The sequence below is a fragment of the Pantherophis guttatus genome, chromosome 6, assembly GCF_059756535.1.
Source record: "Pantherophis guttatus breed Tessera chromosome 6, ASM5975653v1, whole genome shotgun sequence".
Lineage (NCBI taxonomy): Eukaryota > Metazoa > Chordata > Lepidosauria > Squamata > Colubridae > Pantherophis > Pantherophis guttatus.
In genome coordinates this window covers 37,071,974-37,086,707 of record NC_142068.1, presented here as the reverse complement: position 1 = coordinate 37,086,707, position 14,734 = coordinate 37,071,974, and the positions used below count along the sequence as shown (strand labels likewise).

General features: G+C 39.6%; 1 protein-coding gene and 1 long non-coding RNA gene across 2 annotated transcripts; one reads left to right on the top strand and one right to left on the bottom strand.

The window, feature by feature from the left end:
* Positions 1–9,870: 9,870 nt before the first annotated feature.
* LOC148113093 (uncharacterized) lies at positions 9,871–10,658 on the bottom strand. The gene is made up of 2 exons (XR_015728614.1): positions 10,556–10,658; positions 9,871–10,000 (listed from the first exon to the last, which is right to left on the bottom strand). It is a non-coding gene; the product is annotated as an uncharacterized LOC148113093 (long non-coding RNA).
* Positions 10,659–10,733: 75 nt separating this feature from the next.
* LOC117678411 (transcription cofactor HES-6-like) lies at positions 10,734–14,521 on the top strand. The gene is made up of 4 exons (XM_034439475.3): positions 10,734–11,071; positions 11,239–11,325; positions 11,463–11,544; positions 12,441–14,521. Exons 1-4 carry the CDS (start codon positions 10,991–10,993, stop codon positions 12,884–12,886), a joined length of 696 nt encoding a protein of 231 aa, XP_034295366.2. The 5' UTR covers positions 10,734–10,990; the 3' UTR covers positions 12,887–14,521.
* Positions 14,522–14,734: the final 213 nt, after the last annotated feature.

The following is a 14,734-nucleotide window of genomic DNA, read 5'->3' as shown; positions in this document are numbered from 1 at the left end:
ATAATACTCCAAGTGTGTTATTACCAGTGCAGAGTACAACAAAACCAGTGTATTATCTTCCATAATATGAAGGCATTGTTTCTGTTAATGAAAACCAGATTTGAATTGACATTTCTAGCTGCTGCATCACACTTCTTGCTCATAGTAAACTAAGGATCACTAGGATTCCTAAATCCTTCTCTCATTGCTGTCAAGCTAGGACTCTCATACTTATTCTTTTGATATTTCATTACTCAGTTGCAAGATCTTATGCTTGACACCAGTGGACTCATCCTATTCAATTGGGGTATGTTCAATCTGCTGAGCTCATCGTAAATTTGCCCTTTAAGATGTTAATTAAACCCTGTAACCTTTTGCTATCTTTTTTAAAATGAACTATCCTAAATAATTTTTATTATGATCAAATTCCATACCTTTAGTGCTACGTGTACAAAAGTCAGTTGGGTGTAGTGGTTAAAGACCCTGAGCTAGACACCAGGAGATTGTGAAATCTGGTCCCACCTGAGGCATGAAGCCATTTGAGTGACTTTGGGCCAGTTACTCTCTCAGCTTTAGGCAGTGCCAAAAAACCCTCCATGGACTTGTCCAGGTAATTGCCAGAAGTCAAGACTGACTTGAAGACACACACAGGCCTACACTGATATCTAAAGAAACTCAGTTTCTCTTTCCACTGTGGGAATGATGACTTTCTATTCTCTCTTTAAATGAAAAACTGATCAAGAAGGGAATCACGTTTCATATTCCATGATTTCTGTGTTTACTCCAGATTTTTTGTAAGAAAGTTTGATTTTTTCTCTCTCTTAAATTCAACTGAACTATCAAAGATGAATTTTGTTTAGAGTGTTTCCTATCACAACATTACTCATTCAGTACCAGGAGAGGGAGTCATGACACAATTCTTAGATACTGGTCTTCTTCCAAGTTCCTCCCTAGAACTGCAGCAAGCAGTTCTATGGTATCAGCAGGACTATTTATTGTGGAAGATATTCAATTTCACTTTGCAGACAATACAGTATCTTCATAGGATGCATAGATTGCCTACACTGGATATGGTATATGGAATAATCTTTCTTCTCTGGGTTTTTAATTTAACTATTGTATTTTGAACAAAAAATATCCATTACTTGCCTTCTAAAACAATAGTTAATAGGAAGACCAGATGAGTATTTTAATAGTACTCATTCATGTCATATAGTAAATATTTCTCTGCATTTGTATAAAATCATGAGAATACAGCATAGTTATAATCATTTTCTATGACAAGTCCTTGCCTCTATGAGTTTACAATCTAAAATTCAACAGATCAAAAACAAACAGAAAGGACATAGGACTTAATTGGGAAAGAACATATAGTTCTTTCTCTGACATAAACAGAACATTTTTTAAAGCAAAGTTGGATATCTATCATGCAAAGTCAAAAAATGTTCTGCTTCCATTGCCTTAATATGTTTGGTAAAGCAAACTAAAATAGTTTGCAATCCTTATTTATGGCTTATTATGATGAATGAACTAAACCTTTGTCGTTTACGCTACAAATTAGTAATATTAAAATATAGAATAAATAGAATGAATATATATATATATATATATATATATATATATATATATATATATAATCATACAAAAAAAGCATGTTTGTCTGTCATACAGGTTAATAATGGTAGGCCTATAAGGCAGATTCCTATGTATAAAGCAGATTCCTATGTTCTTGAAAGAGAGGAAAATAGCATGAAAAGAAAACATATTTCCATGGCATGTCTGAGAAGATAATTTCACAGCAGATATTCATTATAAATGGATTGGTTAGGACTGAAAAGCAGGCATGAGCACATAAATACAAACACTTATTCATTTTATCCTTCAGGGTTGATTGCCCATTGCTTTGGTCGGAGCTATAATGAAAAACAATGTCATTATTAACACTTGGAAGAAGCTTTGGTACATCATCTGGTTAGACCCTAGAGAATCTTGTCAGATATCAGTATCCTTGAAATTTCAGAGGTCTGACTGATCAAAAAGTTGGAAAATAAGGCTGGAAAAGGAAGGCAGCAGAGAAAGTAGACAGAGTAGTCTGCTTGAAGTGCCTTTAATGCAAAAAGCCAATGGAAGGGGCTGCCAAGAGGGACCTAGAAAGCTAAGTGTTCCACAATAGGAGGCAAACAGATGGTGGGTGGGGGAAGGGGAAACAGAATGGAGGATTGGGGGCAGGGAGGGGCTAGCGATGACAAGTCTCAGATCTGCTAAATCCTTCTGCCAGACTTCCTAGTATTTGTCTGTTTGTTTAAAGAAAAAACAACAGCACCAGTGCCCTAATATTTTAATCAAGGAAGGGTACAAGGTCAAAGGAATCAGAGGGCATTGCAAATTCTAGCATTCAGTGCTGTTTTTCCCACCACAAAACTTGTTTTGACTCCCAACAATAGTTATTATGCACTTCATGTGTACGTATGAACTGGAACCTGAAATGCTGCTATTTTTTTCACAAAAAAGCACAAAATCAGTAGAGAGCAGCCTAAACTCATTGATATAAAAACCCACCAAACAAAAGTCAACTAAACAAAAAAATAAATAAAAAGAAAGCCACCAGGATGAATTTAGTGCAAGTGGAAGAAAAAGGTTAAAAGGCTGGGGAATGATTAGAATTTATACAGTACAGCTTGGTGGACCAGGCTGTAGAAGGCTGTCTTAAATACCTGTTGTATTAAATATGAGGCATTTATTTTTCAACAAAGAAAAGTAAAGCAAAAATGGATCTAGATAATCAGCTCCTTCCAAATTAATTTGTAACTGTATGGTCACCATCTTCTTCAGGACTTTGCCAGAGAAAGGACATTGGCTTTTTTATTTCTATTTGTAGTCAAACAAAATTTGAATTCTAGCAGAAATACAAAAGTTGAAAGGCATGTAAAAACTAGTGTTATTATAGTTACCATATAATGTTATTATACAGTTATGTGTAATTATATAGTTATCTTGTGGTTATCTTATATAATATTACAACAAATCTCTTGATGATCCTGTACATGGTAATCTATGGTGATATATTTTCCAGGCAAATAAAATATTCATAGCGGTTCCATAAGCCATAATCATTATTGAATGTCAAGAATGATTAGGGCTTATAGTTTTTTAGGGTTGTTCATATTTTGTACCATAAACTAGACAAGCTCCTTAAGGCACTTAAATTCTGATGAATCTCTACTTTTAAAAAATCAATATGGTTGAGAAATTAGCATGATTTATTTTAAGAGACTAATCCAGAAATTGATTAGAATTTTTTAAGCTTAATATTTAAAAAATATTTTAATATTAAAATCTAGAATAAATAGAATATATATATAACATAGAAAAAAGCATGTTTGTCATTTCATACAGGCAAAACATCAAGTTTATAGTAATAAAAAGAAATTTATGTCCATCACCACACAAATGTTCCCTTATGATTAAACATAAATGACCATGACGTTTTCTACAATACTTAAAACAAACATTTTATATATACTTTTGTACTAGTCCAGGGGTCTGCAACCTTAAACACTCAAAGAGCTATTTGAACCCATTTTCGACAGAAAAGAAAACACTGGGAGCCACAAAACCCTTCCCATGCCTGACTATTCTTGAGCGGCCACAAAACTAGCATATGTAGTTGAATTATACGTTCTGTTTTCTTCTGAAACTTTTCTTTTCTTGGATTTATACATCAGGTTGGCCTTCTGGGGGTTGAAAAGCACAATAAATCACATGCAGGCGGGTGTTGCACATTGGCAGTTGTGACACATATTTTGAGTGACAGGGAGCCGCAGCAGAGGTGTGAAAGAGCCACATGCGGTTCCAGAGCCACAGGTTGCTGACCCCTGTGCTAGTCAGTTGAATTATCAGGCAGTACCTAATATGATAACTAATCATTCATAAATCACACTTATTCTGAACTGAGCCAAAATTGATAGTATCTACTCCCCATTTTATTAACAGCATATCTATATGTCTTCTGTGAAAAGAAGTTTACGGTTCTTGGTTTGCAGTTAAACATTTTAATTTCAGTTTTAAACAACCAAATAAAACAACTGGCAATAATAAAGAATGCTTTACAAAAATGTTTGATAGAAAAAAAAATACACTTGAATGCATCTTCATGTAGCTTGTTTGTGCCTATGATAACTGATCTTACATCTACAGTAGATATATTTCATTTTATTGATAAGGAAAAATATGGCATCCTTTGCCTAAGTGATTGAGAGCAGGAGGGAGGAGAAGACCAAAAAGGAGACAAAGAAGACAGAATGAACACCTGTTGTTCTCCTTAGGGACAAGATCTAATGTTTTCCTTTGATTCTGCTTGTTGACAGGACTGCAGCTGCCAACTGTCATCACCATCAAGTTACATTCACAAAGCTGCAGAAATTCATTCTTTGAGGGAAAATGCCAGCAGCAAAAATGAATGAAGAAGAGAGGTTTTTTTTCAGCCATATCAATATGAAATTTGTGTGGTTTTTCTTGATGATGATCAGTTTCATCTTGGAGGGAAATAAGCATATTTGAAGCAGCTATTAAGGTATCATAGAGCATATTCCTTGAAGATAAACAGTGGTTAGCATTCAGTGATTTTTGTTCTATTGAATTCTCCTGAATCACTTTTTTTGCAATGGAAAGCCAAGTGATGAAAGTTTGTGAATAGGTAAATAGAAAGAGCAAAACATTCAAAATGATTAACTGGTTCTGTAAAATGTGGAACTAATTTATTACATGCTTCCATTCTACATTTGTAAGCACTGTCAGTAGCGCTAAGAATTATTGGACATTGAATCTGTAGTTTTGCAAAGACACCAGATCAGCAACAAATAGACTATTACAAGAAAAAGTTTCAGTGACAGTTAAAATAATTTTTAATGATAACTTTGCTGTTACTTACTCACTGCCCTGATCCTGCCCTGCTTCATACTTTGAGCCAAGCCATGATATGTTTAGTTTGGCTGGTTTTGGTTTGGTATGTTGCATGAGCCCAAATACGGTTCTTATTAATGCTGGTTAATGCTTGATATTTTGCCTAAAACCAACTACAGTTTAACATTAGAATCAGAATAAGCCATGGTGCAGATAGCATAATATACCCAGTAGTTAACTAAAAAGGAAGGTTAAAGGATTTTGTTGTTGTTAATAGAAATCAAGAATTTAAAAAAAATGGGCTGGGTTGGGTTTTTATATAGCATGCCTTATCCTGGAAAGATAACAGATGGTATATGATCCTGTCAGACTTTCGAGGTAGTCCAGACAAGAAGCATACCCAGACATACTACTTCTATTTTTATTATAAGATTACATTAGCAGAATTTTGCAAGACTGAAAGTAGATCTCTCTCCCCACACCTTTACAATCCAAGAAACTAAGTAGACTTCCTTTTGAAATATTTGTGCACCCCTATCCCTTCTGTGGGCTCACATGTCTCTTTTTTGACCATTGCCTAGCCTGTGGCTTTGTCCTGTCTCCGAAGGTCATTCCCCATTTCCACAAACCATTACATTTATCTTTTTAAGAAAAATTCTGTCTATATTCAATGATTGGCAAAAATTATCTTTCCTCCTAATGGGCTGAGATCTTTTAGCACTCAAGGATGGATTCTACAGGGATAGGTCAAAGTCAAGAAGTTAACTCTGCAATAGGAAACCCAGCCTTTTAAAAAGTGCATTGTGAAAGTGACACAGGTAGAGTGTGGGTCTTTGACCATTCAGTTATGGCCACTACCTTGACTTTTTGGAACCTTCCTACTGAAACCAAGTCACTGTCAGTCAAATTAGTGTAACTATTAGGGTTTTCTCCTTTCTACTTAAAGAAAGATAAGCAAGCAAGGTATATACTTCTCAAATATTATCAAACTGAATTATGCAGACCTCCCAAATTTCCTAGTTCCTATGATCATGTAATTGTATTTATGTGACATTCTGATAATTTTTGTTTTAAAAACAAAAGCAGTTTTAGCTTGATTTGCTTTCTGCTGGACTAAATACTTTAATGGTTTTTTCTTCCTTTAAAAAAAAAAAATTGGTAATTGTAGACCCAGCACTCTGGAAGGCACTGAACTGGGAAAAGCTGTAAGAGATAGTTAAATGTGTAGTACAATAATGCAACTCATTTATACATTTGGAAAATATAAGTGAAGAATAAGCAATTCAATGATGACAAAAGGCACAGTTTATTAGTTTGAATGTGATAATGGAAATGGAATGATAGCTAAAGTTGTATCTGTAAATCATTTTGTCATACAGCTTGTCAAGCAGACCTGCTACCCAGGAGTGGGTTCTACTTACCTTTACTACCGGTTCGCAACGGGCTCACATGCACACCTTGCTTCTGTGCATCCGCAGATCGCTGATGACAACATCTGGGTGGTGGGCAGCGCCTCCCGCTGGTTTTACTACCAATTCTTGTGAACCGGTCCAAACCGGGGGCAACCCACCACTGCTGCTACCTCTATGCTAAGTCACAATATCTCTGTGGTTATATTAGAATACATGACATAATGGATACAGTTGTTTACAGGAAATGTTTTATTGCTGCTTGGCAACAGGGAACAATCATTCTTATGATTGTTATTTATCTTAAATATTTCAATTATGGAGCACAGAATACTGTGTTGAAGAGGGAACAGGCTTTTTCAGACTTCTAAGATTGCCTCAAACCTTTTGATGTATGTGAATTCAGATACTTCTCACTCAATTATGAGTGATGAAGTCACAGCCCCATTTTTCCAAAACAGTCATTTCAAGATCTGCCATAGTGTCCATATCTGATGCCAAATTTGTTTCAAGTTATTTTGCACAAAATGTGCCCTGTTTGTCCTATGAGGAATCCAGAGGGATGTTTCTGGCAGACGATGTCGTTTATCATATTGGAGGAAGAGCATGTGAGGGTCCCTCCAATCTTGTGTTTGTATTTGTTGGGGTCTGTGATGGTTGGTGTAAATGGGGGGGGAGACATCTGGGTTTCTTACAGGGTCTGATGCCTATGATATACAATTGTCCTGTTGTTTTTCATTGCTTGTGAGAATCTACCACAGGTTGGATTGAACTTTGTATGTAAATATGGACATGCCACCCAGTTTCTAAAAAAGCATGGCATCATTGTCCGTTATGAGTTCTAGCACATTAATAATGTATTTGAGTCTTTTGAACTGTAAGCTATTATTAACAACCAGTGGTGTTTTAAAGTTCTGTTTGCGTGGTCTTTAAAATGATGTCTCCTGGAAATTGATTTGTCTCTATTGATTTGTCAATAAATTTCAATAGATGGTTAACTCAATCTCCTGAATGTCTGGCTTAATTCCCTCAATTGAGCATCTCTGTCAAATGGATTGGAACAAATGCAACTATGGCATACCATCTGCATATATATATATGATATCTTATATTTGATTTATTTATTGAATTTATATAGCCACCTATTCGCCAATGGTGACTCAAGGTGGTTTACAGGATATACAACCACATTTAAAACAATAAAACTAATAAAAAGAATCAAATAAATTAATAGAGTATAATATAATCATCCACACCCCCGCGATAGCGACACACGAGCCATTTAATGGGGTCCAGCCTGCTCTGGGTTCCCCAGGCCCACTGGCAGAATCAAGTCTTCAGCGCCTTCTGGAAGAGTACTAGAGTGGGGGCCACTCTAATCTCTGGGGGAATGATGTTCCAGAGAGAGGGAGTCACCATGGAGAAGGCCCTTCTTCTAGGTCCCACAAGTGTATCTACCTCGGAGATGCAACGCACAGCATTCCCTGCCTCCAGCACTGATGGGCTGGGTAGATGTGACCAGCAAGGGACGGTCCCTCAGATAACATGGTCCCAAGCCATGAAGGGCTTTAAAGGTGACAACCAGCACCTTGAATTGCACCCGGAAGCAAATTGGCAGACAATGCAGCTCCCACAGGAGGTGATACATGTGCACACTGTGGGCCGCTGCATTTTGCACCAACTGGAACTTCCGGTTGCTCTTCAAGGTCAGCCCCAGCATTGCAATAGTCAAGATGGGAAGTGAGTGACTGTGAGTAGGGATTGTTGGTCCAGGAAAGGGCGTAACTGGCATACAACCCGCAGTTGCGCAAAGGTCCTCCTGGCCACAACCGCCACCTGCTCTTCAAGTAGGAATCATGAGTCCAGGAGAACCCCCAGATTACACACAGGGTCTGTTTGGAATAGTGCCACCCCATCCAAGACCAAAGATGGCAATTCTCCCTGAGCCAACGAACCCCAAACCCACTTGGTCTTGCCAGAGTTTAGTTTCAACCCGTTGCTCCCCATCCAGCCCTAACAGCCTCCAGGCACTGTGAGAGAGAGGACATGGCATCACTTAACTCACCACGGGCCGAGACATACAACTGAGTATCATCAGCATATTGGTGATATCTCAGTCCATGGTGACAGATGATCTCACCGAGCAGCTTCATATAAATGTTGAACAGAAGAGGAGAGAGTCCTGAGTCCTGTAGAACCCCACAGAGCAGTAGGCAAGGGCTGGATCTCCTCCTATTAACACTGACTGAGAGCGGCCGCAGAGGAAGGAAGTTAACCAGGATAGCACAAAGCCTCCCCCTCCCATCCAGGAGAATACCATGGTCGATGGTATCGAAAGCTGCCGAGAAGTCAAGTAGAACAAGGATGGATGCACTACCCTCATCCCGCTTCCGCCAGAGATCAGCCAAAAGTGCTGTTTCTCTCCCAAATCCAGGCCTGAATCCTGACTGGTAGGGGTCTAGATAATCCGTTTCCTCCAGAAACTTCTGGAGCTACCATGCAACCTTCTCAATAACCTTTCCTCAAAAAGGAAGATTGGAGACAGGTCGGAAATTATCTAACCAGGTGGAGTTGAGTGATGGCTTCTTAAGAAGAGGGTAGACCACAGCCTCCTTAAAGTGCTGGCCCCCTTCATATGGATTCTATTTATCTTCCTCCCTCATGTCATCCCAATTTAAATTATACATCAATCCAGCTTCTCTGTGCATTTGATGATTGTGTTAATTGGGAAAGCACTACTAAATTCTAATTATTATGACTGAGAATTAGTTCCCATGTAAAAAGCTGCACAACTTTCTGTACTAATTTCTGCAAACATTAGCAGGTGGTACAATTTTGGAAACATGTTGCCCTGGTTAGGTTTTTGGTTGTTCTTCTGTTCCCGTGCATTATGCAAACATTATAGAATTTGCCCCTACAGAGACTGTCAATGGAATATAAATGACAGCCTGTACACAGTGACTTACCTGGTTATATTTTCAGCTGTGTTATGAAGCAAAAAGGGGTGAAGTGCTCCATGTTTCATGACATCATCAACATGTTCAGAATACTATTTTCATATACAGGCAGTCTTTAACTTAAAACCACAATTGAGCCCAAAATTTATGTGAGAAATTTGTTAAGTGAGCTTTGCCCTATTTTATGACTTTTTTTGCCACATTTGTAAAGTGAATCATTGTGGTTGTTAAATTAGTAACATGGTTAAGTGAATCTGATTTCTCCATTGACTTTGCTTCTTAGAAGGTTGCAAAAGATGATCACACAATGCCAGGACACTGCATCTATCATAAATGTGAATCAGTTGTCAAGCATTCAAAAGCAAATCATATGCAATTGTCAGAACGGTGAAAAATGATCATAAGTCACTTTTTTCAGTGCCGTTGTAACTTCAAGCAATCAACTAAGTAAACTGTTGTAAGTGGAGGACTACCTGTGTAGGGAAATAAGCAGTGAGCAATTGTATGGACAGTGAGCCTCTGCAAAATTGCTAGTGATGTGCCAGGCAAATGTATCAGTGCTGCTATATTAACATTCATTCCAAGAACAAGTGTTGCCTTGTGAATGTTCTACCACTTCTGCATAAAGCTGCAACTACTTTATTCTGGTGTCATTCCATAAAATTGCTTCCATTGTTCTTCAGTATTGTTGCTGCCCAGAGATCCTTCCACTCCAGATGTTCTGTAACAGCAGGCAGTCACTTTTATCAAGTTCTGTAACAGCACAGTTACTTTTGTCAGGTTTACAGTTTGGCAGAAAAAGAAAAAACCTTAAGAAAAACTGAAACTTTTCTCAGTTCAATTGATCGAGGTTTCCAAGTTTAGATGTAAATCAGCACAATCTTGAATATAAAAGAAACCCCAATGGCTGAATATGAGACGGAAGCTTCCACTGTACAGACCCGTCAACGTTTCTTTGTTATACAAATAAAATTCCCCAAATCTCAATGCCTGAGGGGGGGGGAGGCGGGGGCGGCGCTGTACACACACATATATATGTATTTCTGAGACCTCTCTCCCTAATATGCAGTTTTTATCCTGGCCAGATTCTGGAATCATAACTTTCTAGCCAACCTAGTCAAGAGATTTATTGGGAAGACCGAGTCACACCCTTCTTTACAACTGACGAGACTGAAAGGCTCCGCAAAAAAAAAAAAAAAGCACGCCAACGGCAGCGAGGGGTTAAAAAAAACAACACAACACAAAACGCTCCGAACAACCGATCCCGAGCGCCCCCCCCCCCCGCCCCGCCAACTCCAATGCACGCACGTAGGACGGGACCTCACGTCCATTGGTCCGATTTCCTCCCCTCCTCGCCGTTTCTCTTGCGAGGCCCGGGGAAGCCGCTTCGGCTGCCTCCGAAGAGACAAAGCGGCCGCTTCTTATTGGTGGTTCGGCTCCACATTTGAGCTTCCTCTCTGCGCGCGCCGTCCAATAGGCTCATTGACATGCAAATCAGATCCTATAAATAAGGCTGGGGTGGCGGCTCCGGGAGGGGGCGCCGAGTGGGCTTGCGGAGCGGGAGATCAGCCCCAGGAGAGGAGAGTTTTTTTTTCTTTTTTTTTTGGTAGAGGTGTTGGGGGGGGGGCCGCCCGGCTTTGCTGTGATAGGAGCCGCCTCTTCTCCTTTCCTCTCCTCCCCCTTAACTCGCCGGCCTCTCTGGTTGTCCTTTGCTTTCGTTGCGTTTGCTTCGTTGTACCACCAATGGCTCCTTCCTTTCGCTCCAAAAAAGCCCGATCGAGCCGGGACGAGGAGGATTTCTCCCAGGGCAGAGGAGATAGGAAGGTGAGGCGCCTGGGAGCCAAGGGGTGAGGAGTGGGTGTGTGTGTGTGGGAGGGGGGGGGGTCTGATCTGTGTCGGTGAAACTCAAGCTGGCTCGCATGCATTCACACGCGCGTGCAGCGGTGGCTAGTTACGCCCTTTCCTTTTTGCTTTCCTCCCGCCTCGGCCAGGCAAGAAAGCCGCTGGTGGAGAAGAAGCGGCGAGCGCGAATCAACGAAAGCCTGCAAGAGCTGCGTCTCATCTTGTCGGAAACCGAGGTGACTTGGCCGGCGAAGGTTTAGGGGCAGGGGTGGTCGATCTCCGCAGGGAGCCGTGGGGTGGCGGCCGAGGGGAGGGGAGGGGAAGGCTCGGGCTGACCATCTTGTGTTCCGCTGTGCGTTTTGCTTCCTTCTAGTTCCAGACGAAGATGGAGAACGCCGAAGTGCTGGAGCTGACGGTGAAGCGAGTGCAGGGAATTCTGCAGAGCAGGTCGCTAGGTGAGTGTCGGCTGCCACCCACCCATCCACCCCCGGTCATCCCTGCGCCTCATCCTCCGGGGGTTTGGCTACATTAAAAGGGACCCTCCGGTAGACTGGCGAGTGAACTCCCTCCCGCAGGAGATGCTCCTGCTTGGCTTTTCCGCGCAAGAGGTAACAGTTCTAAAAGACCCGTTCCTGCCAGGATATCGGCTGCTGCTTCCATGTAGTTCCTAATTGGACTAATTGTAATTACTCTCTGGGAAAGACAGTCACAGCTTTCAAAGCGCTCTGTGATTGGGTTCTTTCCTTCAATTGGACGGTATACATTATTCCTTTCTTACAACTTGATTAGGCCCTAGTTGACATTGGTATTTTGAACATATTTTTTTAGAACAAAACAAAGGTCCTCCTTCTTGACCTGTTTTATTCGACTTCTTATTCTTAATTCAGTACTTCCTTTCTCCGATCCCTGTATCTTTTATGTTAGATCGATAACTGATAATGTTATTTTTCCCCAACTTAATTAGCTGGATACCTGAGTCTCTTGCAACCCTGTGGCTTCATAAAAGTGAATTTTTAAAAAAATCATAAAAATATTTTAAGAGTTTTATGCACAGAAACTGAAAGGCTTTAACTTTTGTCTTTTGAAAATGGAACTTGTTCAATTAGATATTCCCTTCTTGAAATAATGTGGCTTTTCCAATAAATTTTGAAATAAATTCTGACTATCCTTCCATTCAAGCTCTTAATGTGAGTTTAAAAAGGTTTTTCACAGACATGACTGCAAGTGTAATACAGTTTAAACATCTAGTTGACATTATGAGAAGACAGATGGGGGGAATTGATTCAAATACATTATCGATGGAAGAACTAGAAAGAGGTTATTTTTGTTTCCTTGTTTACCTGCATCTCAGATGGTGACAAAATGCAACGAGAAGCCAGTGAACGCTTTGCAGCTGGATATATTCAATGCATGCATGAAGTTCATACATTTGTCTCCAATTGTCCTGGGATTGATTCTACCATTGCAGCAGAGCTCTTGAATCACCTTTTGGAGTCAATGCCCCTGAACGAAGGCAGTTTTCAAGACCTGATTGTGGATGTCTTATCAGATCCCTCCATCAGCCAGTGGCCAAGTGGAGATGGGCCTTCTCAAATGCCTGGAGGTTCACATGGAACTTTAACCCTGTCCAGTCTCACTTCACCTCTTCCTTCGCCTTCCTCCAGTGAAGAGATTTGCTCAGATCTGGAAGACACAGAGGCAGAGCAAAGCCACATCTCTTTGGATGGACTGGACAGGTCTAGGAGTCAAAATGTGCCTTCCTCCAGCCTTTCCAAATCTTTGTGGAGACCATGGTAATAAACTTCACAAGAACCAACGCAGATCTACCTAATAGGGAGAATACTTGAGCACTGTGTTCTTCTAGCCATTGGAATATAGACGGTGAGGATTTCAGATAGTGCATTTAAGTCATAAAACTATTGTATGCAGGACTACATAGCTGACACTCTTTCACTGTCAAATCCTGACTGATTGAATTGCTAAGTAAGTTAACATTTCATCTGTGAGTATGAGAACTGAAATGTGTATGTCTTTTTTTCTTAATTATTACTAAGGTGTGGGGGTTAAAAGATTTGGAAGTGTTTGCAAAAGAGCTCTTTTGTTGATGCACAGCACTGCTTTTGCAAGTACCTTTTTTCTTGTGGGGGATGTAAGTGCCTCCAATACCATGTAGTTTGGGTTAAGAAAAAGCCCTTGTGGATTTGAGAACTTGTTGGTTTAATCCAATTAAAGATATGAAGTAAAGCATTAATGCAGAATTTCATATATTTTAATGATAGATTTTTTTAAAAACAAATAAAGCCAAGAAAAATCCCTGAAAGGGATTGGTGCAGCTAGTTTCTTGATAAGTTTAGTATTCTAGGATTTCTCCTTCAGTGAAGGAAGAGGAAACTGGAAACTAGGATTGAATTAGGTAAACTTAAAACATTGGTGGCAGGGTGCCTTCTAGAAATGTGTTTTGTGCACATCTAGCACAAAATGAATATGAATTTTACTGTGATACGTATATCGCTTGTCAAATTTTTATTTTAATGTTTTTTAAAATGAAAGTTCACCGATTGCTTGTATTTTAAGGCACAAGATTTCTGCTGTGGATATTCAGTTCCATGTTGGTGATTAACAAATATGTATCCTTGAGTGCAAACATTGGTAATTAAGCACTTAATTCTTGTAGTGAACTTGTCTGTTCAAGTCCAGAAAAGCTGGAATGTTTCATTTGTTCTTGGACTGATCTTGATTTCAGCACACTAAATTCCTCAAATTTGTTCTACATCTTCCAGATTCATTTTTTGAAAATATATCCCTGCAAATTTTCAAGCTATCCAAGCATGCTCATTTAGAAGCAAGGATAACTGTGTTGAGTAGTGCTTAAACCTAAGTAAATTTGCATAGAAACCAATTTAAAACTAACAACTCTTGACAGTTTGGACAAATGAAACCTGGCTGAATGAAATCAGTTAATGATACATAATTGTTCAGAAAGCTTACAACCACAACTTAAAAAAAAATAAAAAATCTTCCACTGCGTCCTTCCTCATGAAACTTGTCTTTGAAAAAAAGAAGTGTTAGGACTCTTGCTGTTATTTTTCCAGGAAGCATATCATAGATACCTATGGCAGTCTTCTCAGCCTGATATTCTGTTTCCTTTATCCTCAGCCAGTACATCCAGCAAAGATGGTTGAGATCCAGTGTTTTGGGGGCACCAGATTGCAGAAGTTGTTAACCTATGAAAGTGCCCCAATTTAGGAAAAAGGAGGGATAAACTTGTAAGATGTGGGCTGTCTTTTCTTTTATGTACACTGAGAGCATATGCACCAAGACAAATTCCTTGTGTGTCCAATCACACTTGGCCAATAAAAAATTCTATTCTATTCTGTCTGTGTAATAGTTCTTTTTGTTAACTATGTGGAACAATAAAAAGCGGAAACAATATTGACTGGAAGGTGTGTGCTTTGTGAACTGCCTTTTAGACCATCAGATGTGAATGGTCTTAATTCAAAGCCTGGCCCAAGAGTTGTTTCTCCAAGTGTGCTAATTTCTCACCATTCTCTCCCCTTTTGCCTCCCCAAGAAGGAATGAGCTTCCTTAGAAAGGCCTTTCTGCTTCGAGGGTAGACAGAGGAAGATTTTCTTGTGTAAATAGAGC